Source organism: Mytilus galloprovincialis, chromosome 6 (genome assembly GCF_965363235.1).
Source record: "Mytilus galloprovincialis chromosome 6, xbMytGall1.hap1.1, whole genome shotgun sequence".
In the NCBI taxonomy this organism is placed as follows: Eukaryota; Metazoa; Mollusca; class Bivalvia; order Mytilida; family Mytilidae; genus Mytilus; species Mytilus galloprovincialis.
In genome coordinates this window covers 100,214,419-100,239,093 of record NC_134843.1, presented here as the reverse complement: position 1 = coordinate 100,239,093, position 24,675 = coordinate 100,214,419, and the positions used below count along the sequence as shown (strand labels likewise).

General features: G+C 31.1%; 1 protein-coding gene across 5 annotated transcripts in view; it reads left to right on the top strand.

The window, feature by feature from the left end:
- The window catches only part of LOC143080944 (uncharacterized), a 38,429-nt gene extending 14,356 nt beyond the window's left edge, over window positions 1-24,073 (top strand). The window contains exons 12-31 of one of the 5 annotated variants that reach the window (XM_076257137.1): window positions 71-143; window positions 546-731; window positions 1,460-1,510; window positions 3,336-3,362; window positions 4,920-5,058; window positions 5,390-5,496; window positions 7,770-7,917; window positions 8,435-8,663; window positions 9,065-9,134; window positions 9,735-9,749; window positions 11,213-11,487; window positions 15,259-15,534; window positions 15,904-16,257; window positions 16,715-17,043; window positions 18,197-18,346; window positions 18,910-19,018; window positions 19,415-19,463; window positions 19,997-20,189; window positions 20,652-20,728; window positions 21,970-24,073. In XM_076257137.1, coding sequence (XP_076113252.1) covers window positions 71-143; window positions 546-731; window positions 1,460-1,510; window positions 3,336-3,362; window positions 4,920-5,058; window positions 5,390-5,496; window positions 7,770-7,917; window positions 8,435-8,663; window positions 9,065-9,134; window positions 9,735-9,749; window positions 11,213-11,487; window positions 15,259-15,534; window positions 15,904-16,257; window positions 16,715-17,043; window positions 18,197-18,346; window positions 18,910-19,018; window positions 19,415-19,463; window positions 19,997-20,189; window positions 20,652-20,728; window positions 21,970-22,220 — 3,108 coding nt within the window. In that variant the 3' untranslated portion in view covers window positions 22,221-24,073. Of the gene's footprint in view, window positions 1-70; window positions 144-545; window positions 732-1,459; window positions 1,511-2,376; window positions 2,404-3,335; window positions 3,363-4,919; window positions 5,059-5,389; window positions 5,497-7,769; window positions 7,918-8,434; window positions 8,664-9,064; window positions 9,135-9,734; window positions 9,750-11,212; window positions 11,488-15,258; window positions 15,535-15,903; window positions 16,258-16,714; window positions 17,044-18,196; window positions 18,347-18,909; window positions 19,019-19,414; window positions 19,464-19,996; window positions 20,190-20,651; window positions 20,729-21,969 lie in introns of all 5 variants that reach the window. The other 4 variants (XM_076257140.1, XM_076257139.1, XM_076257138.1 and 1 more) reach the window with 4 other exon arrangements.
- The last annotated feature ends 602 nt before the right edge of the window (window positions 24,074-24,675 follow it).

The window sequence follows — 24,675 nt, the reverse complement described above, 5'->3', positions numbered from 1 at the left end:
TGTCCTCTTATTGATATATATTAATGCCATACTTCCTTTAATTCAAAAGCTAATTACTTTTTTCTTTTAGGCTCATGGATCTAAAGGTGTCTTGAGTATGATTGCCAACTCTAAACAAGATCTGGTTATTTCTGCTGGCATGGGTGAGAATACATAACTAGGGAGTAACCTTTACAAACCAATAATATAATTATAAATAAAAGATAAGCTATGCAAAATAAGTTTAGTTTTATTAAAAGTTAGGGTAAAAAAACTTCAAGATAATACGATCAGAGTTCTTCTTGAATTTGAATGATTTGAACTGATCGAATGAATTTATGTTTATCACTGCAATTATATTTATTGCAAGATGAAAAAATGCTTTGTTTATCAAGATAAAAAAAGTAAAATTGGAATTATTTTGAAGCAGTATAAATAAAATGTTGTAAAGGAGAATTAAACCTGCAATAATATGAAGATAAATGGGTGTATAATGAAATTATTTGAATTATTGTCATATTCCTCTATATGTTATGGCATCATTTCAAATATGAATTTATTTACAGATAACTTCATTAAAGTTTGGAGGTTATATCCATTTGCTGAGGAGGCATTAGCTCCCTTAATGGAGCCTCTGTTTTGTGCTCAGACTCCAATACACATGACCATGCTGAAGACCAATCTGTGTGTAGCATTACAACAGCAGACCACAGCTACATACTGTATAGTTATATACAACCTGAAAGACAGAAGTAAGTCTTATAGTTACAGTAAAAGTAACTTTTCCCAAGGGACAGAAATTCATGTTTCTGAGGAAGAAAATCAAGAGATTCAGTACATTTTAGAAAATAGAAAGTGTACTTTCAAATAAACTTCTTCCAGTATGATTTGGAAAGATTCTTTTTGTAAAAAATTTGTGTCCTCCAATTTTCTTTGTGGATTGAGAAAAGGGTACTTGTTTGGAATTTTAAAATTTGGTGTGCAAGTTTATAAAAAGAAAAAGCACAGCCAGTAATGAAATTTAGCAAAAAATGTAAGCCATATTGGGCATATATGATTACCACTGTATTGCATGCATTTAACATTTAAAGCGTCATATATTAAACTACAATTGTTAACCATCTTCATAATATTGAGAAGTTTAGATAGATGTTTAAAGCTAGTAGAATTGATATAAATACTTTTCATGATTGACTTAAACCTTGAAATGACATTTCTTTGCAAAATACTCCTTTTCAAGGACATGTATTATTATACAAGAAATTAAAGAGCCCATAAACTGGGTTATATTAAACAAACCCCCTTCATTATTGACCCTCTTTAATTTTTAAAAGTTTTTTCTCAGTATTTTAATAACATATGAAGTTGGTTAGCATCAAATGATTTTCCCCAATTTTAAAATTATCTCATATATATATATATATATATACAATGTATAGTGAACCAACCTAAAATTAAATATACTGTAATGTAAATTTAGCTCACCAGCAAGGGAAAGCTGATTTAAAAGCAACCGCTGAGGTTATAAATAGTAAGTCAGAAAGGGGAGTTAACTTTGTTTCACCATGGTTTTCAAAAGTTGAATAAAATATGACCTTATCTGTTGTAAATATTCTGAATAATTATTTGCTGAATTGCTTTGAGAAACTTTCAAATTTTTATTTTATTGAAGCATTCTTTTGAATGGTCAGCAGAATTGACTAATCTTCCCAATATAATTCTAGATCTTTCATATTCGACTTTTGAAAACCAGTCTGCATATGTTGGAGAGTACTTACTTGAAAAATAAAAACTTAGCATCATTCATCTGTATACAGAAAATTAGCAGATTTAATGTGTAATTTATAACCAGAACACTCTTAGAATATGTTAAACTGTATATTGCATGTGAAAAATCCTTGTTTAATTAGAACCGATATATTCAGGAGAAATTTTAAAGTCTTCTTGCGACTTTAAAAAAAACCCCAACATAACGGAGATTTTTTTAATCTTTACATTTTCTTATAATGACATAAAGAACAATTACACTGTCTTATGATACTGTGTTACATTGTTTTAACATTTTACTTTTCAAGCATTTACCACAGAAGAATGTTACACATTTGTTTTATGACAGGAATGCATTGTTTTGTTTTCAAAAGAATTGTTTTACACTTTTTATTGGTCCCTTACACAAAAATATACACATACACTTAATCCTTGTGTCATTGCAATACACATATACTGGATTATATACAAGCAAAAGCATAGTCTGAACAGTCTAATATTTAATGACCTAGTAATGTTCTGTCAGAAAAAGTGAGAATTGAATGTTTCTGTTTGTACTTCATCCAGTATATGTTAATTACACATATTTACATGTCCATTGAATTTAATATATTTTATTCCACTTTTCAGTTTTTAACATGCCCAAAGATCAAACAGGTTACCTTTTTGCACTTGCCAAATTTATTTTACCTCAACTATATGTCGTAAACATCCAAAGGATATTGTCTTGTAGAACATTGACATTGTAGGTCTTTAGAAGGCTGAATAGAATTCTATATAGTTTTACTAAAATTTTAGATAAGCAAAAGTCTTGTTCGACCATTGGATGAAAAGTATTTTCAATGATCATTCATTACATGCATGGGAAAAGTATGATAGACAGTCATGCATTTTTTTTTCTTTCAAAAACTAATTAAAAAAAAAATTCTACTTCCAAAATCTTTTGAATGTTTACGTCTCTGTGTTCTGCCTTTATTCTTTCTGAACCTATGTAGATATATAAATTTTATTTAGTATTATTATATCGATGACTCGGTTTCAGCAAGATGTTTTATAAAATCTGACTTGTGTGGCTTAAGTGTTCCAAAAATAGAAGTTTACATTTTACTTTTTGTGTGGTAGAAATTTGTGGAAGATATATTGCTTGCTTAAATTATTTTAAATGACTATGAATTTGCTCCTTTTATTATACAAGGTAGAATTTTACCTCAGGATTTTAAGCCTGGGAAATCGCACATGCACTACTTTCTTAGTGATATAATGTCAAGCAAACACCAGTGTATTTATTGATCATGCTACAGTAAAAATAGACTAATTTAAAAATGAAGGAGAAAATTCAATGATTTAATTTGAATATTTGGTAGTATCAATGATAAGTTTTACAATCAACCAAAATAAATTTTAGAATAAGGTGAAAATTTCAATCAAATAAAGGATAAAAACATTGTATAAAAGATGCTTAGTAATGTTCATGGATTAAGATTACTACTATGTTTTTCATATGGTAAGATTTGATTAATACAGATATCATATTTCCATTCTGTATAACATAAGGACTCTGTCTTATTTCTAACTTTAATATCCTATAGAAACTCTCCTATCTGAGAAAGAAGACAGTAAGTATCTATATAGGCCACATCAAATTCTTTTCTCATTCTTTGGGTTTTATAGCTTTGTAAAAAATACGATTTCTTTCGTGTATCAGTTTAAAAAATTATGAAATACAACTACATTTCAACTGCTGTTGAATTCAAGTGAGAGAGACAACATTGACAGAAATTGAACCAAAAATAAGAAGCTGTCTTTTTAAAATTTAATTGTGACACTTTTTGATAGTTCATTAGAAAAGACTAGAATTCAGGAAATGCTATGTCAAACTCAATTTGTAATGCAAAAATCAAAAGAAACTAAAAATGAAATTGATGTGGCCTAAGGTATAGGTTGGATAACACTGTGTTGGGAGCATGGAATATGTTATATGAGTGTTTCCAATCTTTTCATTGGAAGTTCTGACTTACCAATTAAAACAGCAGGAATTTAACTATGCAACTAAATGATAAACATAGCAAGGAACATGATATGAATACTTATAATTTATAATAAAATCTTTTTCAAATCTTGTTAAACCGTTTTGCAGTGTCTCAATATAAAGGAACAAAGCTAATCAGTATGTTTTCATTCTTAGAAAATTGTGTTGCCTGTGGTTGGTACATTTTCATGTGCTCTCAAAAATCTCAAAACCCCCAAAACAAGAATAAAATTGATTTAGAACTTTTTACTAATTAATAGCTTCAACAGGCGACAATACAAAATCATTGTATGTTAATCACCTCTGCTTATGGATAAAAATTCTACTTCGTCTTTATGTGGCAAGATAAGTTTTGACAGGAACAGTGTGGCAAGCTACCTGTTCATTTCCTCAAGTGATAAACGTCAGGATTGTGAACTGGTCAAGATCTTGGCTGGTCATCATTTATTTTAACTTCAGCATCAATTTTCTGTTAGTGTGCTTCCATTTGTTCTACTGTTATGCACACTATGGTTTCATTGTGAACACAGCAAAATTATTGGGATATATGACCCAGACATTGATCAAGATTGTGGAGGAGTTTAGTTAGCACTGTTAAATCATGTTTTCGGAAAACGGAAGTATTTTATTTTTAATAAGTGCATACTGATTGTAAATAATGCTTCTATATATAAAATGATTGATTTTGAAAATTAACCTGTTCTGATATATATATGTATATTTTTGTTGTAATATGTGTTTTGCTTAACTATTAAATTATATGTGTTTTGTAATTGTTTCAGTAATTATGTTTTCTGTTTAGATTTGAAAGATTAATTCTTTAAATAATCAAACATTTTTTTTTAAAAATCATAAAAATTTGTAAGAAAGAAATATAAGCTTTATTTGTATTTTTGTGTTCTAGATTATTAAATTGAAATGATATTGATTTGCTACCAAAAATGGAAAGACAATCTGTGACAGAAAAAAATCATCCAGAAATGTTTAGATGTTTTGCTGTTATGATTTGAATTACGTGGGAATACATTCTATTGAACAGACTATGATCATTGACAGAACCATTACTTAAAGATGTATAATTTTCAGGTGAATATATTATTGTATGATGAGACATTTAGTAACAGAGATAACTTGTTATTTGTAGATCGATTTGACCATTCTCCGGATGAGGACCACAATGACTCTATAACAGGCCTAACAAGTTGTCCCAGGCTTAAGTTATATGCCTCTGGTGGAATGGATGGAACCATACGTATCTGGAATGATGAAAATCAACTAATAAGGTTAGTAATCTCACCATGACCTCAGACAAAAGCCTTTTGTGATATGTTCTGAACCTTTTATATCTTGAATGAAGAAAACCATCTAACCTGGTACTGGTTGTGGTGTCTCAAGGAAGAAACCATTTATGATATGAATTGAACTGTAACTATCTGAAAGTATTGAAATCAATTGAGCAAGTTGATAGTGTAGTAGTGGCCTCAGACTAAAGCCTATTTTGATATGGATTTTATGATCTGTATCAGGTAGTATCATATTGTCATTGTGTCTAAAGTCTGTAATGTGATCTGTTACATTTGTGTTAAGCTCACAATTGTATTTATCTATTTATAGGTTACTAAAGTTAAAGACTATGCCATACAGTTTAGGATTCTGTAGTGAGAAGGGAGATTTATTAGTTGGCATTGGAAACCACTTGTATCTTATTCCTCATCAACATTGTAAGTTTCAAATACAAATGGGGTATTAGATATTAAAGTGCATTTGAAGGTTAAACTTGCTTTTTGCAAGTGATGTGAATTTTAACATTTGAATTTCTCAAAGTTTAATGTATAGAATTCAAAGATTGATAGTTTAGTCTTAGATGCATGATTTTTTTATTAGTTGATAGTGGCTTTGAACTAGCTGTCTGATAACTGCGAGTACTCTCAGATCTGTTCATTGTGGCTTTTTGTGTCGGGATGTATAAGTACCTAGCCACGTCCACTTGTATTTTTGTCCATCTGAGGAGGTAAGCCTTTTTCAACTGATTTTTGTCGAGCCTGCAACTTTTGTTGCAGAAAGCTCGACAGGGATAGTGATCCGGCGGCGGCATTAGCTAACTTCTTAAAAGCTTTATATTTTAAAAGGTAGAAGACCTGGATGCTTCATACTTTGTATATAGATGCCTCATGTTACGAACTTTCCGTCAGTCACATGTCCAATGTCCTTGACCTCATTTTCATGGTTCAGTGACTACCGGTATTTGAAAAAAAAGTTAAGATTGTAATGTTAAATTCTCTCTTATTATAAGTAATTGGATAACCATATTTGGTATGTGCGTACCTTGCAAGGTCCTCATGCCCGTCAGACAGTTTTCACTTGACCTCCACCTCATTTCATGGATCAGTGAACAAGGTTAAGTTTTGGTGGTCAAGTCCATATCTCAAATACTATAAGCAATAGGTCTAGTATATTCAGTGTATGGAAGGACTGTAAGGTGTACATGTCCAACTGGCAGGTGTCATCTGACCTTGACCTCATTTTCATGGTTCAGTGGTTATAGTTAAGTTTTTTGTGTTTTGGTCTGTTTTACTTATACTATATGCAATAGGTCTACTATATTTGGTGTATGGAATGATTGTAAGGTGTACATGTCTAGCTGACAGGTCTCATCTGACCTTGACCTCATTTTCATGGTTCAGTGGTCAAAGTTAAGTTTTTGAGTTTTGGTCTATTTTTCTAATACTTTATGCATTAGGTCAACTATATTTGGTGTATGGAAATATTTTATGATCTATATGTCTGTTACGCACATTTTATTTTGACCTTGACCTCATTTTCCCGGTCCATTGCTTAGTGTTAAGTGTTTGTGTTTTGGTCTGTTTTTCTTAATTTATAAGCAATAAGTCAACTGTATTTGTTGTATTGAAGAATTGTTAGCTGTAAATGTCTGCCTGGCATGGTTCATCTGACCTTGACCTCATTTTCTTGGTTTCTTGATCAATGTTTCATTTTCTTGGTTAATGTTGAGTTTATGTGACAGTTGTAATAAAGCTTTATATCTAGGTCTATCAACATAACATCAATGATTGGTAAAGAAGGCGAGACATTTCAGCGTGTGCACTCTTGTTATAGTTTGTTCTTATGTTGTACTGTTATACCATTGTCCCAGGGTAGGGGAGGGTTGGGATCCCGCTAACATGTTTAACCCCGCCACATTCTGTATGTATGTGCCTGTCCCATGTCAGGAGCCTGTAATTCAGTGGTTGTTTCAGTTTGTTTATGTGTTACATATTTGTTTTTCATTCATTTTTTTATATAAATAAGGCCGTTAGTTTTCTCGTTTGAATTGTTTTACATTGTCTTATCAGGGCCTTTTATAGCTGATTATGCGGTATGGGCTTTGCTCATTGTTGAAGTCCGTACGGTGACCTATAGTTGTTAATGTCTGTGTCATTTTGGTCTCTTGTGGACAGTTGTCTCATTGGCAATCATACCACATCTTCTTTTTTGTAAAGAAGTAATATCAGGTGTATTTCTACATGCTTCGTCTGCAATATTCATTGAAACCAATAAAACTGCATGGCCTTGAATTAAGGCTCAGATGAACGGATTTATATTTTAATTAAGATAAGTTGTGTTCCTAAGTTGTCATAATTAAGATTAAATAATACTGGTTTTATTTTAAACAAGTATATGCCTGCCATGCCCTGATTTTAACCTTTTGTGGTCAGTTGTATGTTTTGACCTTTGAAAGCATGCAGTGCAAGAATGTGTTTTAACTTTTCTTACTATTGGTTTATTCCAATATGTATTCAAGATATTGTTAAAATGAACTAACTTATATATGTCTGTATAGGGTAAAAAACAACTTAATACACATTAATCCAGAAGGAAAGAAGATGAACAATTACAAATATTAGGATTTTTCTCAATCAAAAGAAATTATAATACATATATAATATACAAATATTTAGCAATATTTATATGTAGAAATATTACTACTTTTTAGACCTACCTAAAGGATACAGATTAAAGATGGTTTCTATGAAGTTTGCCCATCCAAAGAAAGAACAACCTTTACCATTTGATGCATTGAAGCTAAAAACAATGTCGAAGAGAGATTTTACTAGAATCAAAAAATCACATTCATCATTCAAGTAAGTATCAAATTATAAACTGAAAATAGCGCTTTAAGAATTAGGTCTAATTAAAATTCTTTAAGAATTTACCTTTATCAGGAATACTCAAAACCAGAAATCTGAAAGTTGAGGATATGATATAAGTATTTTAATGACCACTAAGGACCTTAAAAGATTCTAGACATTGATTATACATGTATAAGTGAAAGAATATTTCCATTAGATTGACAAAAACTGGCTGTTAAAAAGTACATACTTATTTGCCATGGCAATGCCTTTCCAAGAAAGTATTTGTTGGTTGTACCTTTATATACTGGAGTTACTTCTATATGATATGCTGTAGATAAAGGGAGGACATATGTTTTTGTCCACTTGAATAGATTGTAGGAAAATGGGCAAAGTACTAACATAGTTTGCAATCATAACATTTTTATTGAGGTTCCACAACACTGATCTACCTAGTTGAATCTACAATTTGTTTACTGATTAAAAGTTTTGGCAAACCAGTTCAACATATTGGTTATTTTCTCTGTAGGTATGATCATTTTGAGGACAAACTCACTCCCGAGGAGGAGGAAGAGGTGACTAGAGAAAAGAAAATAAAACAAGCAGCTTTTGCTGTGTTATCAAAGAGAGATTCTGAACTACAGAAAATTAGGGAAGGTGAATTTGCTGCTAAGAAACCCAAGCTGATGACGCAGGAAGAACAAGATAGAGCATTTAAAAACTACATGAAGATGTTTTATGATAAACCTAGGTTAACAGTAAGTTATAAGTTTCATGCAAAACCTATAAGAACTTTTAGATGTATGATATTTTAAGTCAATAAGGATATAGATCAATTTATCATTTTAGAAAATAGAAGCTTTATAAAAAAAGAAGATGTGGTATGATTGCAAATGAGACAACTCTCCACAAGAGACCAAAACGACACAGAAATTAACAAATACTGATTTTTTTTATATCACAGGGACAGATGACATTTAGTGAATGATAGTTTGTGTACTTTAGGGATTTTTTGGTTTTCAAATTTTAATGCTCTTCAGCTTTGCAAATGATTTGACCTTTGAACTCCTTTGTTTCCATTAAGTATGGTATCTTCGATAAGTTTTGTAAGTTAGTTATTTAGAAACAGCATATTGTATATTTGTCTCTATATTTACAGATTCCCCCAGATGACCCGTTTCCATCTGATACTGCTAGTGATTATCTGAGGAGAGGTGAAATTGATGAAGGTAAATGTGTATATTGATAATAATATTACAGTCTTCATTAGTTATATATTATAATTATTATTATGCTAATTCTATTTCTGTCCTACAAATGCATCAGATTAAAATTTGTAAAAGTGTAAGCATTATGATGTCATAGAAATTATCATTGCTTTCTTGATTCTCTATAAAATTTATTTAATACTCTGGATTTATTAATATTTGTTGGATGCCAATTTTATGGAAAAAAGTAAAATCACAAAAATTCTGAACTTAGAGGAAATTCTAATCAGAAAGTCCATAATCACATAGCAAAATCAAATAACAAATAATAAAATAAATTATGGGTAGAGGGAAACCTTAACTTTGAAAAGATATTGAAATCAATTTAGTAATAACTTTGATTGGAGCTATTGATGAACACCATGAAATTATAGAATATTGAATATATCAAATTCTGATTTTCGCTTATTAAATTTCATCATCAAAGTAAGCCAATCTCAAATTAAACTATTTGAAGTTGGCCAATTTGTATAAGGGCTTAACACATTAAAAAATACTATCTGTTATTTTAACAAAATTTTTAAAACTTATCATATTAACAAATAATTTCAATTTCTCTAGCTGCATTACAGATCAGTAAGTAATAACATACGTTTATGTATGTACTCACACATATATATGTACATCTATATATTCCTAGCTTTTAGATAGATTCTATTTCTATCTGACTTTTTACTACTCAGAGAGGCTTATGTCTCTTTAGTTCTACCTTTACATAACTATGCTGTATGGATATTGTTTTCTATTTTCTTATATTATTTATATATTTAGTATTGGTACTTTATTATAACTGCAAAAAATGTTTGCAGTAAATTGGTTGTATTTCTTTAGGTCTGTAATGAAATTTCCTGTCTGTCTTTTCTCATTTAACAAAGCCTTCACAAAATCTGAGATGCAGGTGGTTCAATAGACTTTATGAAAGAGAATCAAAATTATAAACATTTCTTAGATTTAGGCAAATTTTATGAAGTTTCATATGACATTTGATGAAGATCTGGTAGGGTCTATGTATATTGGTCACACTCACCTTCATGTACATTCCTTTATAAAAAGGAGAAAAATAGCAGAAGATCCATAAAAGTTATAAATTGACAGAAAAACAGAAAAAACTCCATGGAATAAAGAAAGCGAAAAAACACTAAAAATTGAGCAACACAAACCCCACTATAAACTGTTGTTGAACTCAAGTGACCTGAAAGGATAATAATTTCCCTTTCCACTATATATATAAGTGGTACCCATTGTATTACTCAGCAAGTAAATTCAATGATCATTGTTTGGTCAACTATGACCTAACTATTCAAATAAGTTCCATATAATGAAAGCTACCATAAAACTTTCATACTTTTCCAATATCAACATTCTGATTTGTCATGCTTTCTTGAATGTAGCCCTTTATTATTTATGTCATTTCTTTTAGTAATTCTTATTTTGCTTTATCAGAAACTATTTAAATGTTTTATTAATGAAAAAAAATAAAAAGTGAGATATTACAAATATTAATAGAAACTGACATATATTTTTTATTTACTGTGGATTCATTATTATTCGTTGGAAACCAATTTTCGTCAATTTCGTGGGTACAGGTAAACCACGAATTAAAATGTTCAACGAATATCATATTTTCAATAGGCTCTATATACAGTGATTGGTAAAACCATGAAAACAAATATCCATGAAAATGCAAGATGTCAGCAAACCACGAAAATTGATAGCCACGAAAATAAATGAATCCACAGTTTTTGGAATGGACAGAACATTTTGAAACTGTGTATGCATTTATTTTAAAAATAGCCAATCCCTAGTTACTATCCTAATTTCCAGAATAATAATTACAATTTAAATATCTTTCTAATGAAGATAAAGTGTAGGTTGTTAAATAAAAAATTTGCAGTGTGACCCTGAACAATGTGTTACAGGTACTCTTTACTCTGTATAATGTGAGTAGTTAATACTGACAAGACACTGATTCTAAGGTTGTTTGTTGTTATAAGGAGAAATACTATTCTTATCTTTATCATATGACCATTATTTTGTAGAAGATGAACCGTGGAAGCCAGAAAGAGAACCATCAGGTTTCTTTCCACCATTATCAAGATCCAGCACATTCAGAAAATCCCAGGGCACACCACCAGAGCCACTGCAGGCTGCCTATGAGAGTGCTACAAGTAGTGCCGCCAAGAGTGGGCTGGTACCTAACTCTGTATTAACCAAGATACTCTGGCCCCCACCACCTCCTCCACCTCCCAAGGATACGTGGAAGCTTCCTACGTTTGAGGACGGCAAGATGGTGGTTCCTGAACCTGAGGAAGAGGTATGATAGTCAGAAAGTAGAAATCTTTTATTCACTTAACTTCAAACTGATAGGATCAGGAAGTTAATGTGACCTTTATAGTATCAATTCTCAAAATTAAGTTTAAATTGTCTTATTATTTATCCTCAACAAGAAATATATATTCGAATAAAATTGAGAAAGGAAATGGTGAATATGTCAAAGCGACAACCACCCGACCATAGAGCAAACAACAGCCGAAGGCAACCAATGGGTCTTCAATGTAGCGAGAATTCCCGCACCCGTAGGTGTCCTTCAGCTGGCCCCTAAAATATGCATAATAGTACAGTGATAATGGACGTCATACTAAACTCCGAATTATACACAAGAAACTAAAATTTAAAATCATACAAGACTAACAAAGGCCAGAGGCTCCTGACTTGGGACAGGCGCAAAATTGCGGCGGGGTTAAACATGTTTATGAGATCTCAACCCTCCCCCTATACCTCTAGCCAATGTAGAAAAGTAAAAGAATAACAATACGCACATTAAAATTCAGTTCAAGAGAAGTCCGAGTCTGATGTCAAAAGATGTAACAAAAGAAAATAAATAAAATGACAATAATACATAAATAACAACAGACTACTAGCAGTTAACTGACATGCCAGCTCCAGACCTCAATTAAACTGATTGAAAGATTATGTCTTCATCATATGAATATCAGGTACAATCCCTCCCGTTAGGGGTTTAGTATCATACTATCATAAAATATATGAGAAGAACATAACCCGTGTCATGCCAACAACTGTTTTTTTAGAAGTAAATGTGTTTAGTTCCGATGCAAAGACCCTATCAGTGAATCAATGTTAAAGCCAAAATATGCAATCTTTAATGACCTGACAACAGTATCGTAACTATATCCCCTTTTAATAAGTCTATTTAAAGGTTTTGTTAGTTTCTGAGGAGAATACTGACATTTTTGTGCTTTATAAAGAATATTTCCATAAAATTTTGGATGTGAAATACCTGAACGTATAAGATGTCTGCATGTTGAGTTATATTTACGAATTATTTCCTTATACCGGTGATAAAATTTAGTAAATGTTTTGACCAGTTTGTGATATCGAAAACCCTGGTGTAATAATTTTTCAGTAATACATAAATTTCTCTCGCTAAAATCTAATACATTGTTACATACACGAGCGAATCGTACAAGTTGAGATATATAAACACCATAAGATGGTGACAAGGGAACGTCACCATCTAAAAATGGATAATTAACAATAGGAAATGAAAAATCATCTCTTTTATCATAAATTTTTGTATTAAGCTTCCCGTTTATGATATAGATATCAAGATCGAGGAAAGGGCAGTGGTCATTGTTATCATTAGCTTTATTTAAAGTAAGTTCTACAGGATAAATTTCTTTAGTATACATACTGAAGTCGTCATTATTTAGAGCCAATATATCATCCAAATATCTAAAAGTATTGTTAAATTTTTGTATCAAATGTTGTTTTGATGGGTCTTTGCTAATTTTAGTCATAAATTGTAACTCATAACAATACAAAAACAGGTCCGCAATAAGTGGTGCACAGTTAGTCCCCATTGGAATTCCAATAACTTGACGATATACGGAATCTCCAAAGCGAACAAAAATGTTATCAAGTAAAAATTCAAGTGCATAAATAGTATCAAAGCATGTCCAATTGACATAGTTCTTTTGTTTATTGCTACTAAAAAATGATCTAAAAGAGTTTGAACATATGTACTCGCATTCCGACTTTTTAAATGCCCAGTTAATTAGGGATGTGAATTTTTTCTTAATAAGAATATGAGGCAAAGTGGTATATAGGGTAGAAAAATCAAAACATTGAACAGATTCAAAATCACCAATATATGCATGCAATTTATCAAGTACTTCCAACGAGTTTTTGACACTCCAAAAGTAATTAATTCCACTATTTTCAAAGGCCTTATTTGAACAATTTATTATCAGGTTTTTTATTGTACCAAGTGTACTAGTAAGTAAAACAGACAATTTAGTAGTTGAACAATGGCTGGAAGATGAAATAAATCTATATTTGTAAGGTTTTTTGTGCAGCTTCGGAAGCCAGTACATAGTTGGGACTTTCATTGTGTTTGGTTCTGCTTGTAAAGAAGTAGCTAAAAGTTTATGTTTGTTACAGATGTCGTTTTCTGAAAATGAAGTCAGTTGGAATGTTGGTGAATTCGTGATTTCCTTTTGCAGAACCTCTATATAAAATTTACGTCAAACAATAATGATATTATTAGCAGCTTTATCAGCCGGGACAAAAACAAATTCCTTGGCTAGTTCTGTTAGTTTATTTTTGATACGCGAAATAGGGTTTTTATAGTTTTTGTTGAGGGTAAAATGTTCTTTAAAATGTTGTATTCGAATATCAACTATCTTCATTACTGAATTAATAAAAGAGTCCAAAGATTTTTTGTCAGCTTTTTCCCGTTTTACCCATTTCAAACAGTAGGCGCGGAGTGAGTCGTTGATGATATTACGACACTCATTCCAGTTAATAGTTGACGGGGGACGATATTTAGGTCCTTTACTGAGGAATGATTTTAACTCTCGGTCGCGAACGATGTTAAGGTCTCCTGTTATAACATGGGAAATTGGTCCATAGGTGTATTCTGAATTACTGCAATTACACGACATAGGTGTATTTTCAGTGATATTTACATCTTTACACAATTGGCTATAATTAAACACATATTTTCGGGTAGATTTCTTGTAAATATAACAAATGAGAGGGAGTTCAGTATTATCAAAATATCCAGGAATTTGGTCTTTAACAGAATGGTCGTTAAAAATACCGGCAATATTTACAAAATCAAAACCTTTATTGACATACTTTATTTTAATAAAATGTTTTTTATGATCTTCAGGTCGATCAATTTTTGGAAACAGTTTAGAATAACAATATGCCATTATAATTTGGACAATTTCATACTTAGGACTGTAATATGAAATTGTGTTGCAATCCTCTAAAATTTTATTTAATTTATTTATAGGTAAAGAACAAAGCTTGGTTAACAGATAATGTCTGCCGTTGTTTTTTGAAATGGAAATTAGGTCCGAAATATTTGTATGGTTGGTCCGAAATTTTCTTTGATTGCGATTTTTTCTGCGTCCATGAGAACGATTTTTACGAACAGTTTTAGAAACTATATCCAAAATGTTAACAGAATCGGTTCTTGATATATTGCCAATTCCCATGATATTATCATTAAGACCGAGAGGGTAGACTGTCTGTAATTTTTTAATCCAATTTAATTCATTTATTTTTCGTGATCGTACAAACTTGGAATGAGATTCACCAGGCTGCTTATTTACTACTTCTAAAGGTTGAACTGTTAAATATTTAATAGGATGACTGTGCTTCTTAAGATGTTGATAAATGATACTTTTGAATTTATTGGGTCTTTTAAAACGATACAGGTGTTCTTGCGTGCGTTTAGATAAATATCGCCCAGTTTCACCTACGTACTGAATACAGTTTCACCTACGTACTGAATACCGCATCCCGGTTTGTTTCAATTTATTTGCCTTTATTTACTCAAAATGGGTAGCAGATAGTTTGTGTATATGTCTATTTAAATTGTCAAGTATGTAACAATTTTTTTAAAGAATATCCAGTTATTTCTGGTGTTTCATAGTGAAATGACATAAAAGAATCTCTTTTCCTTAAAAAGCACTGTTAACTTTATGTGGTTTATACTTTTTATAAATACTTAGCCTCAATAATATACTTATTCTATTCTCTCTTCGTCAAACAGGAAGTAGAAGAACCACCGGCTGAAGAGGAAGAAACAGAAGACCAGCATTTAGAATTCGTAATAGACGACTGGGGAGAGAAAGAAAGTATTAAATCAGAAAGTTCTGTCACTTCACCGAAATCTCCTAACAAACGTGAAGTGACATTTAGTAAGAAGGACACAGTCCATGAGTTTGATAAAGACAAGGAATTAGCCACACCTACTACTGGCAGCCGTCAATCATCTGGATTGATGTCAAAGTTCAAGGACATTATGGCTAAACCACCATCTCAACAGGTATTTTTAGTACTTTCTTGATTCAGTTTGTTTAAGAGTCTCATATAAACTTAACTTTTCAAGTATTTTATGCTATACTTTTGTGAAGCAGGATCCATGTGAATTCCTTTCTTTTTCATGCATTCAATACTCCTACAGATACTTTTGAAAAGAGATTAGCTAGATTGAAATAAATATGAAAATTTGGTTTAAAGTTTAGCTTTACACATTAAGTTATTTAAAAGATTTAGAAAACAAAAAGGGTTAATTGAATTGTTCTCTGAAAAGAAAAAAGAAAATACAAAATATATTAAGATGAATAAAGAGATTTTGGAGTTAGAATGATATAAATATGCACAACCATAATGTGTGTTATCTTTTGATTGACAGGACGATGATGATGCCTCTACAATCACACTAACACCAAGATCTCCGACAGAAATGGCGGAGGCTATCAGATCTAAAGAATCATCCTTTAATAAACCACCATCACCACCCAAAGATCCTAAACCAGTTGTTAAACCACCGTCAAGAAGGGAAGTTAAACCACTCAAACCATTGACGCTACCACCACCACAACCAAAGGTTGAAAGGGCAAAATCTCCAGCACCATTGGTCAAACCATCCGCTCCCCGACAACGCACACCTACACCACCTAGACCAGAAACACCGCTGCCGAATTATGTCACTCAATTCCAGGGCGCTGATTGGTTTGATAAATACTTCCCTAATTGTAATGAAAATGTAAGTTTCATTTGTTTATATTATTTCATTGCAATCATTATTTTGATAAAAGGGAAATGTCAGAACCATGTCATGACAGGGACAGAAAGTGTTTGAAGACCAGCCCTCAATACAAGTTAATTTGTTTGATAAATATTCTTCAAAACCAGTCATTCAAATCTATTTTATTTCTTTGCTCCATATTGCAGGTGTACTTTGATCTATATTTCTATAATGGTTTACTTTCACAAGTTGTGACTTGGATGAAGAGTTGTTACATTGGCACTCATACCACATCTTATAATATCTATTAAAAAAATTAACTTCATAAGATTGAGTATAGTTAAAACTCCTTGCTTCTTGTTATTAGTTAGCATACATTATATTATTATTAAGATATTGTTTCAAACATTATATTAATTATTGAGTTGGATATAACAAATAATATAGGTAACATAAGATGTATTTTACTTTACAGACTTTCCCTAAACCTTGGAATGCAGACACCTTCATGACAATGTTAAGTAGACTATTACGTGTGGCAGAGTATGTATTCAAAACCAAGATCACGGATTCTCTGTCCATGTTATATACACAGGAGAACATTTCTGATCCGACGGCACATTCTGTTAGTAAGACACTTATCTCTGTGTTAAATAGTCCTAAGGATCCACCAACGTGTCTAGTAGAGGATCAGAAGTCGTTTATAGTGGCAGCTTTACAAGCTCTCAGTAAACTTGGTATCAGGGATATGGATTTTATCACAGAAATGATGGTGCAATTCCTGGATGGAGATAAAGAAGTCAGGTATTGTCATATTTATACATTATTTCATAAAGTATCTGTTTATTTGGTCGACATGTTTCACCTACAGATAGGCGTCATCAGGACAATATTACTTATAAAATTTAAAGTGAGGTGCATTTCTTGCGGTTGAGCGGTTAACCAGAAGTGAAAGTATAATTACGGTAGTTATGGTGATATTATATAAATAGAAAATAAAAGTGAAAGTGAAATGACATAGGATTATAAATAGAAAGAAAAGTAAATGTTGTTTAAATAGATTAATAAAAGTTTGTAAGAGTTAGGTCTTCCTTGTAGTCTTATAGTATAGTATATAGTCTTATTGGAGGTTCCTAGTGGTATCATTTGATAGTAAAATGTTCAAATGGAGACCACCTCATGGTAATTCCATACCAATTCAACTGGCTTCACTCTAGGAGGTACTGCTTCCATTAGGGAAATTAAACCAAACATTTTACCATCAAACGATACTATCTATAGGTGAAACATGTCGACCAAATAAACAGATACTTTGCAGTAAAAACTTGAGTGTTGTTGTTTTTATCGTCGACGTATTTATTTTTTTCAAGATGACTGTGAATACCTAGCGGTATCCACTCGTTTTTACCCTACCACACATTCACCACTTCAGGTGTTGGTTCACTTATATTTTTACAGTTTATTTTATATTGTTTAAAGTGTTAAATTGTGACTTTCATAATGATACCAAGCCTTTGAATTGGATGTTATAACAGGCACATATAGAAAAAAATTGCCTTCCTAAATGTTTAATATATTTAAGGAATGACTGTCTATGAAGAAATAACATAAAATTTGTGGTACACACTGAATAACCTTTGTAGCATAAAATTAAGAATGGAAATGGGGAATGTGTCAAAGAGACAACAACCCACCCAACCAAGCAGGTTATTTAAAAGTGTACACTACATTTTGTAGGTTAATTTGAATAGACAAAAAATATATAAAATTATTGGTAAATTCCATTTTTAAAAAGTAAATCATGAAAAAAAGTTGATGAAGTCATCTAAATTAACAAAAAGATGATTTGGGTTAACATCGATGACACTGCAGCAACACCAAAAATCACAATAATGAATATATATGTTTCTTGCTCCATAAAAATAGAATAATGCCACATTCATTTTTTGGTTTCCAGGGCTACAACAATGGACATGTTAAATTCTTGTGGCTTACAGGATCAACAGAAATATTTTATCAAGGAATTAGATTCCTGGGATATATGGAATGTGGAAGAGGCTGACCGGAAAGCAGACTTACGGAAAATGGTACATTCTTGGCTAGACAGGTTAGTGCATATACATTAGAAGTGAATTTATATTTGTATTATACCGTAAATCATGACAAGAAAATCAATACAGAAAAGACAAAATAATTATGAAGTTTAAGAATCAGTACAAACTATATAAGTATTTATCTAAACTAACCATGTTTAAGCAAAGAAATGATTTTTTACGTAAATCCAGAATCTGTTAACCTTTTCATCCATTGTTTTTTTTTTTTTTTTGCATACTTGATTCGCATAAGGATTTTTCAATAAAATGCTAGAAATATGCTTTAAAGTATTAATGCATTGCGAAAAACAAATATTTCCTCAAATAAATTAAAGTCAGATATTCCTACGATATTCCTTTTCATATTGGATACAAAAAAAAAAAGTCAACTGCAGACACTTTGTAGTCAAAGCGTTTCAACTGAGGTACTACACAGGCGCCAATAGGCGTCATTATGGAGTAAAGGGGTGGCGTCAAAAGGCATCACTATGTAGGAAAGGGATAAGTAGTCATTGTTTGTTTGTTTTTTTTTTTTTTTTGGTTTGTTTTTCCTTGTATAAAATAAATAATATTTTAGGTGGATGACGTCATATAAACTTCACTTAGAGGATACAATAGAAAGAATGAAGAAAGGACAAAATATTCATGGAAAGTTAAATCGGGGTAGCAAAGGTATTCTTAGAAAGGTAAGCCTGTTTAGCATACTGCAAAAGGTACTTTATAGTTTATATACATCTGTTTTAACATAGAAAAAATGGATGGAAGCAATAAAGATGGACTAAATAGATTTAAACACCCCTTTGAAAAAATGAAGGATTAGTTCAAAAATTCTGACTTTTCACGCTTTGAATAAATGCAAAAATTATTTCTGGCATTTTTAAAAGTTCAGTAGTTAGTTAGGATAATCTCAGTGATTCAGCTGCGATAAGAAACTTACCATTGAAGTTGGAATTGTTCAATTTAACTGTCTTTTACTACAATTCTATATAAAGTGAGATAATTCAAGGAACTGCAGTGCTTGATTCATTCATTCAAATCACTGATATGATTGTTATTAATACTAATACTTCAACGTCTTACAGGGTAGTACAGATACAGTTACCACTATACCAGACAGGGCAAGCATAACTGGTAAGTCAAGTAACTCCAAGTTTTTTGCAATATTTTGGTTGTTTATGATCTTAAAAAAATATTTATTTCTGGCTCATATAAATTTCACTCTGTGTCTTGATACTTAGTTTCAGTATGAAGGTCATCAGCATGTGTACTTCACCATGACTTATCTGCATGCCAATGAAACTTTGTCAGATTTCACATCAGAGTGTGCTTTCATATCTGCTGTTCTCTTCTTAATATCTGGATACATCAGTAGTTTAATTTAACCTGCTTAATAGTAAAATGGTAATTTTTAGTAGATTAATAGCAATTATGTAATTACAGTAAAACCTGTTATAAAGGTCACTTCAATTCCAGGAAAAACCTGTCTTGTCCCATTATAGTAAAATTTATGCATTTTGAACCACAGTTCGAAGATTTTCAATGTTTCTTTACAATCACAAGGTTGTCTGAATCAAACAAAAGATTAATCAGCTTTGTTATTACACTTGGTTCACATTGGACATTTTATACAGCATATCTTAACACACAATCTTATTTCATTTCAGTTACATTTGATCAGCCCCCTGATCAGTCCATAGTAGATAGTGCTACCTATATAGATTGTATTAACTACTTTGTTGAGATGATGATGGACAAGGCTTTAGATGGAGTCAGAAAAGGAGGAAAGAGGCCCCCTGGTGCTCAAGAAAATGTTGTACAGGCTAAGAATACAGTACTGGTGCTACCTAAATTACCACAGTATGTACTGTTATATATCACAATTTATGTTTCAAAATATGGGAAAAGAATTCTTACTCTAAAAACACAACCAGGCGATAGCAGAAGTAATATGTCAAATATATATTTCGCAAATTTAATCTAAATGTTTGAAGGCAGTCCAAATTTTCTAAACCTGCAACCCTGTTGACCTTTATTACTGGACCAACCTATTGAATTTATTATTAATTTAGTTTCATCCTGAACATGCATGAAATATTTGCTACTGGACACTAAGCAACCAACAATCAATCAATGTTTGAATGTATGTTTGTTTATACATAAAACTTTCATAAAAAATTGACCAGTTATTCCTTTATTGAAAAAAGAAGTGCTAAACATTAGACCAGAACAACTTTAGAACTGAAGGAACAAGATTTTAATGAAAATGAATTAAATTTCAAGTGTCTAATTAATATGTTTTATTGAATTTATTTTTTGCAGCAAACCAGCTTTAGTAAGACTTGGTGAAACACATACAAGTCAGTGCAGACCACACAGGGAAACTAATTTACATATAGGTATGTTTTATCTACCTATACAGAATCAGGTTATTGTATAGAGTATAGTGGTGTTAACCAGGGATGGGCACGATTACTGACAAATGTAATCGATTATTAATCGATTACATGAAGGTATTTTGTGCAATCGATTAATAATCGATATTAATCGATTACTCAGATGTTTGTATGTAATCGATTGCAATTGATTATTTTATCAAAAGTAATCATGTTACTTTTCGATTACTGTCAAATACATGCTTCAAAATTAAAAAAAGAAAATAAACAAAGTTAAACACAATTATATTGATCAATATTTATATATTGGAAATTTAGAACTTTACTACCAAAAAACAGCATTTAAAGCATTGTTTCCAAATTATAAGTTGACAGTTGTTATCTAGATGGAATTCTTAATGAGGATCAGAATTACTAAAGAAGTCTTGGAATTTTGACTTTCAACATGAATTAGAGATGACATTGCATTCCATCAATCACTTATATATGTTTAAGGTTTTTTCAATAATTATGCGTTTCTACTGACTTAAGAAAGCTTTTTTGTTTTTATTCATTATAAAACAGGTATATTTTAGCATAGCTATTTACAATGTTATAAGTTTTCTGTGAAGAAAATATAAACAGTAGAATTATAAATTAGTTCAGCTAAAAATTTATAATTATAATTTCTCATTTTAAATCTATTTTCTTATTTCAAATCTATTTTCTTATTTTAATATAATAGGTGTTAACTTATTGACAAGCCCATAAATCCATTTTTTTTCAAAAGCTAGATATCAAGAAAATTATGGTAGGGGATCTGGTTGATAATATAAAGGCAGTTGATAAGTCATATTGGTACTTCAAAGTGATGAATACATACATGTTTTCATTTAAAATAAGTTATATTTCATCAAACTATTTTACTAATAAAAGTAATCGAAATGTAATCGAAAGTAATCGCTGATTGTTAACCTAGCTTATATCATTGATTGTAGTTAAACTACTGAGTCTTCAACTTATTATTAATAGTTGACTTTGTAAAAGTCAAGATGATAATTCACTGAGTTTAAAAGTGTTTCTAAATAGTAGAAAAGGTTTTATATGTTTGAACAGCAGTATACTACTGTTACCTTTATTTATAAAAGAAAAAATATACACATTTACCCTTGCATCTTAAACCCATCATGAAAAGAAATCTTATGTAAATGAAACAGTTCTTTCTTTTTAAAAGTTAGTTTATAAAAAATATTTGTTCCCCCTAGATTACCGATACCCTTCAACAACAAACAGAGGTTATCAGCCTCCACCTGGATCCCTGTCAGGATTTGCACCCAGCATAAACTTACCAATGAAACCAGTTTACATTAACCCATTCCCATGTGAGGTAGACATGTATGACACTCGATTCCAGGAACCAATACTCATTACACTCAAATCTGCACAGAAGTACTTTGTACCAGCACAGTCAATCGTGGCAGACATGTTTGAGACAGCAATTCCTCCAGCACGATGATTGTTTGAAAGATAGCGCTGCATGATGATCACATGACTTGGTTTGTCCGTCAGTCACCAGTGTGCATTGTTTCTCACAGAGACAAGTTATTGGTTATACTTCTGTAAATAGCCATTAAGGATTCAAAATATTGTTGATGCAAGTACTGATCCAACAAATGCCTAGGAAGATATGTTCCTATTGGTGATTTGGGAATTGAAATTAATTTGAATAATTTATGTTAAGCCATAGCTGTAGTAATTCAAGGTCATATCTAAATGTTCTGCATGCTGATAAATCTTGTAGAAACAAAAAGCCATTATAGATATATGTATGGGTACTTTTGTGTTTTCTTTCTTGAAGTTCTTGAAGCATGGCACAATATTTACTAGTTGAAAAATAGCAGTAACTTCCCAAATGTTGCTACCTGCAATTTCTTCAAAAAGTGAAATTAAAATCATTGTGAACTATGGCTAGCTATGATTTATTTCTCAGAAATGATTACAAACTGTTTACTTTTTGTAAAAGAAACAAACCAATTATTATAATTAGCATATGTTCTCAATATAACTTGCATTTAATAAGCCAATGTTCAACTGATCATAGTTGATTACTGCAACTTGAGCTTTAACATAAGGAAGTGGTAGAACTGCTGAAGACCAGAAATATACGCCGACATTCAACTTAAGAAGCAAATCTGTGATACTGATTTATATTGAAATATATTTATAAGATTGTTTATGCAAATATGAATTTTTAGATTGTTTATGCAAATATGATTTTTTTACCATAAATGTCCTTTAATTTAATAGAAAAAAAACTGTGATAGTGTTGTGATTTTTTATACATCAACATAGTTTGAACACAGTGTTCATCCTTATAAAAAGGGTTTGTATTGATTCATGGGGAATTAAGGTTGATACAGATTTTGTTATATGTAATCGTTATTGCTACATTCCTTTTTCATTTTGAAAGCATTAAAAATGTGTATTACTTAAGCAACAAAACCAATTATAACAATTATGCTTTTAATTATTCCTGTTACATTTTTAATAAAAAGTATTTTCAAAGACGGAAAAAACAATCTGTGGTCAGATATATTTTAATTTTTGTTCAGAATAAATTGTACTATTTTATGTTTTATATGATAAAATATTGGAGTTTATTAAATGGAGACATTGAACTGCATTGTATTTTATATATTATGTAAAGAGATAATGAGGAAAACCTTCATGAATAAATTCAGTAAATTCAGCTATTAGACCGAAATAAAGATCTGGTAATTGACTTGTAATAGTCACATCCTGGAATTTGCTGTATAAGTAAGATGTGGTATGATTGCCAATGAGACAACTCACCACCAGAGATGAAATGATAGAGGAAATGACTTTTATTAGTTTAAGATTGTGCTCTGTAACATCTAGATAAAAGAAATAGAATATTATTAACTACAAAAAAAGGTTGATATTAAACCCTGAGAGGACACACCCCTCTTTTCCTTTGTTCAGTTAATTTTTCTTGGAATTTGGAAACATTGACATGCCAGTCAGTATTTAATTAAATTAATTGTATTTTGTTTCATCACCATTAAATCATTGGACGCAGCTCTATGTTTATTTTTATGATGTTTGATTAGAAAGACTGGAAATGTCTACAATATATCAGTTGGTTTGATAGCAACAAAGTTACAGTTCAGACATAATAATCATAAATTGCATTTAAAAAGTATTTGATGAATAAGAATTGAGTTAAAACCATTATTAAGGTTTTAAACCTTTTATATTATATGTAATATTTTATGTTGTTAACATTCTGTTAAGGAATCATTCTGTTTACATTGATTGAAATAAAATTGTTGAATGTGTGTTTCCAAAGATTTTGCTCTTTTTTTGTATTATTTTGTTTTATTACTGACCGATTAATTTCAGGATAAATACTGATATGCCATGAAACATCAGCTAGTTCACAAGAGATCTGATATTTTGCACATATATTTTTTCCTCTTAGTTTTGTCTTCGATGTTGATAATGTTTGATTGATTAAATGATTGTTGGTAAATTACATCAATTAAAGCACTCTCTATGTTGTGAAGCCTGGTTTGTATTATTGGTGGAAGTGAGAATTCCCAGAAAGAACCATGAACTGCAGCAGGAAAACTTTCCTTGTCGATTAAGATAGAAGTGGAATGTGGCTGCCAAGAGTGAGGTCCAAACTCACAATTTCTGTTTTGAATTGATAGTTTTCTCTGAGGATAACATTCTCAGAACACTCCACCACCAAGGCCCATGATAATGTTTGTCATGTTCATTTGGAGAATGTGTACCGGTAGATAGAAGTGGATTTTGCCTGATGTAACTCCTTTCTATGTACATGCGCAATTTTACACCAGTACCCATACCCTCCTTCCTTGATGGGTGCATTTTACATAGACAAATATAATCGTATAATATAATCAAAATGAGGATGTTAATTTGTT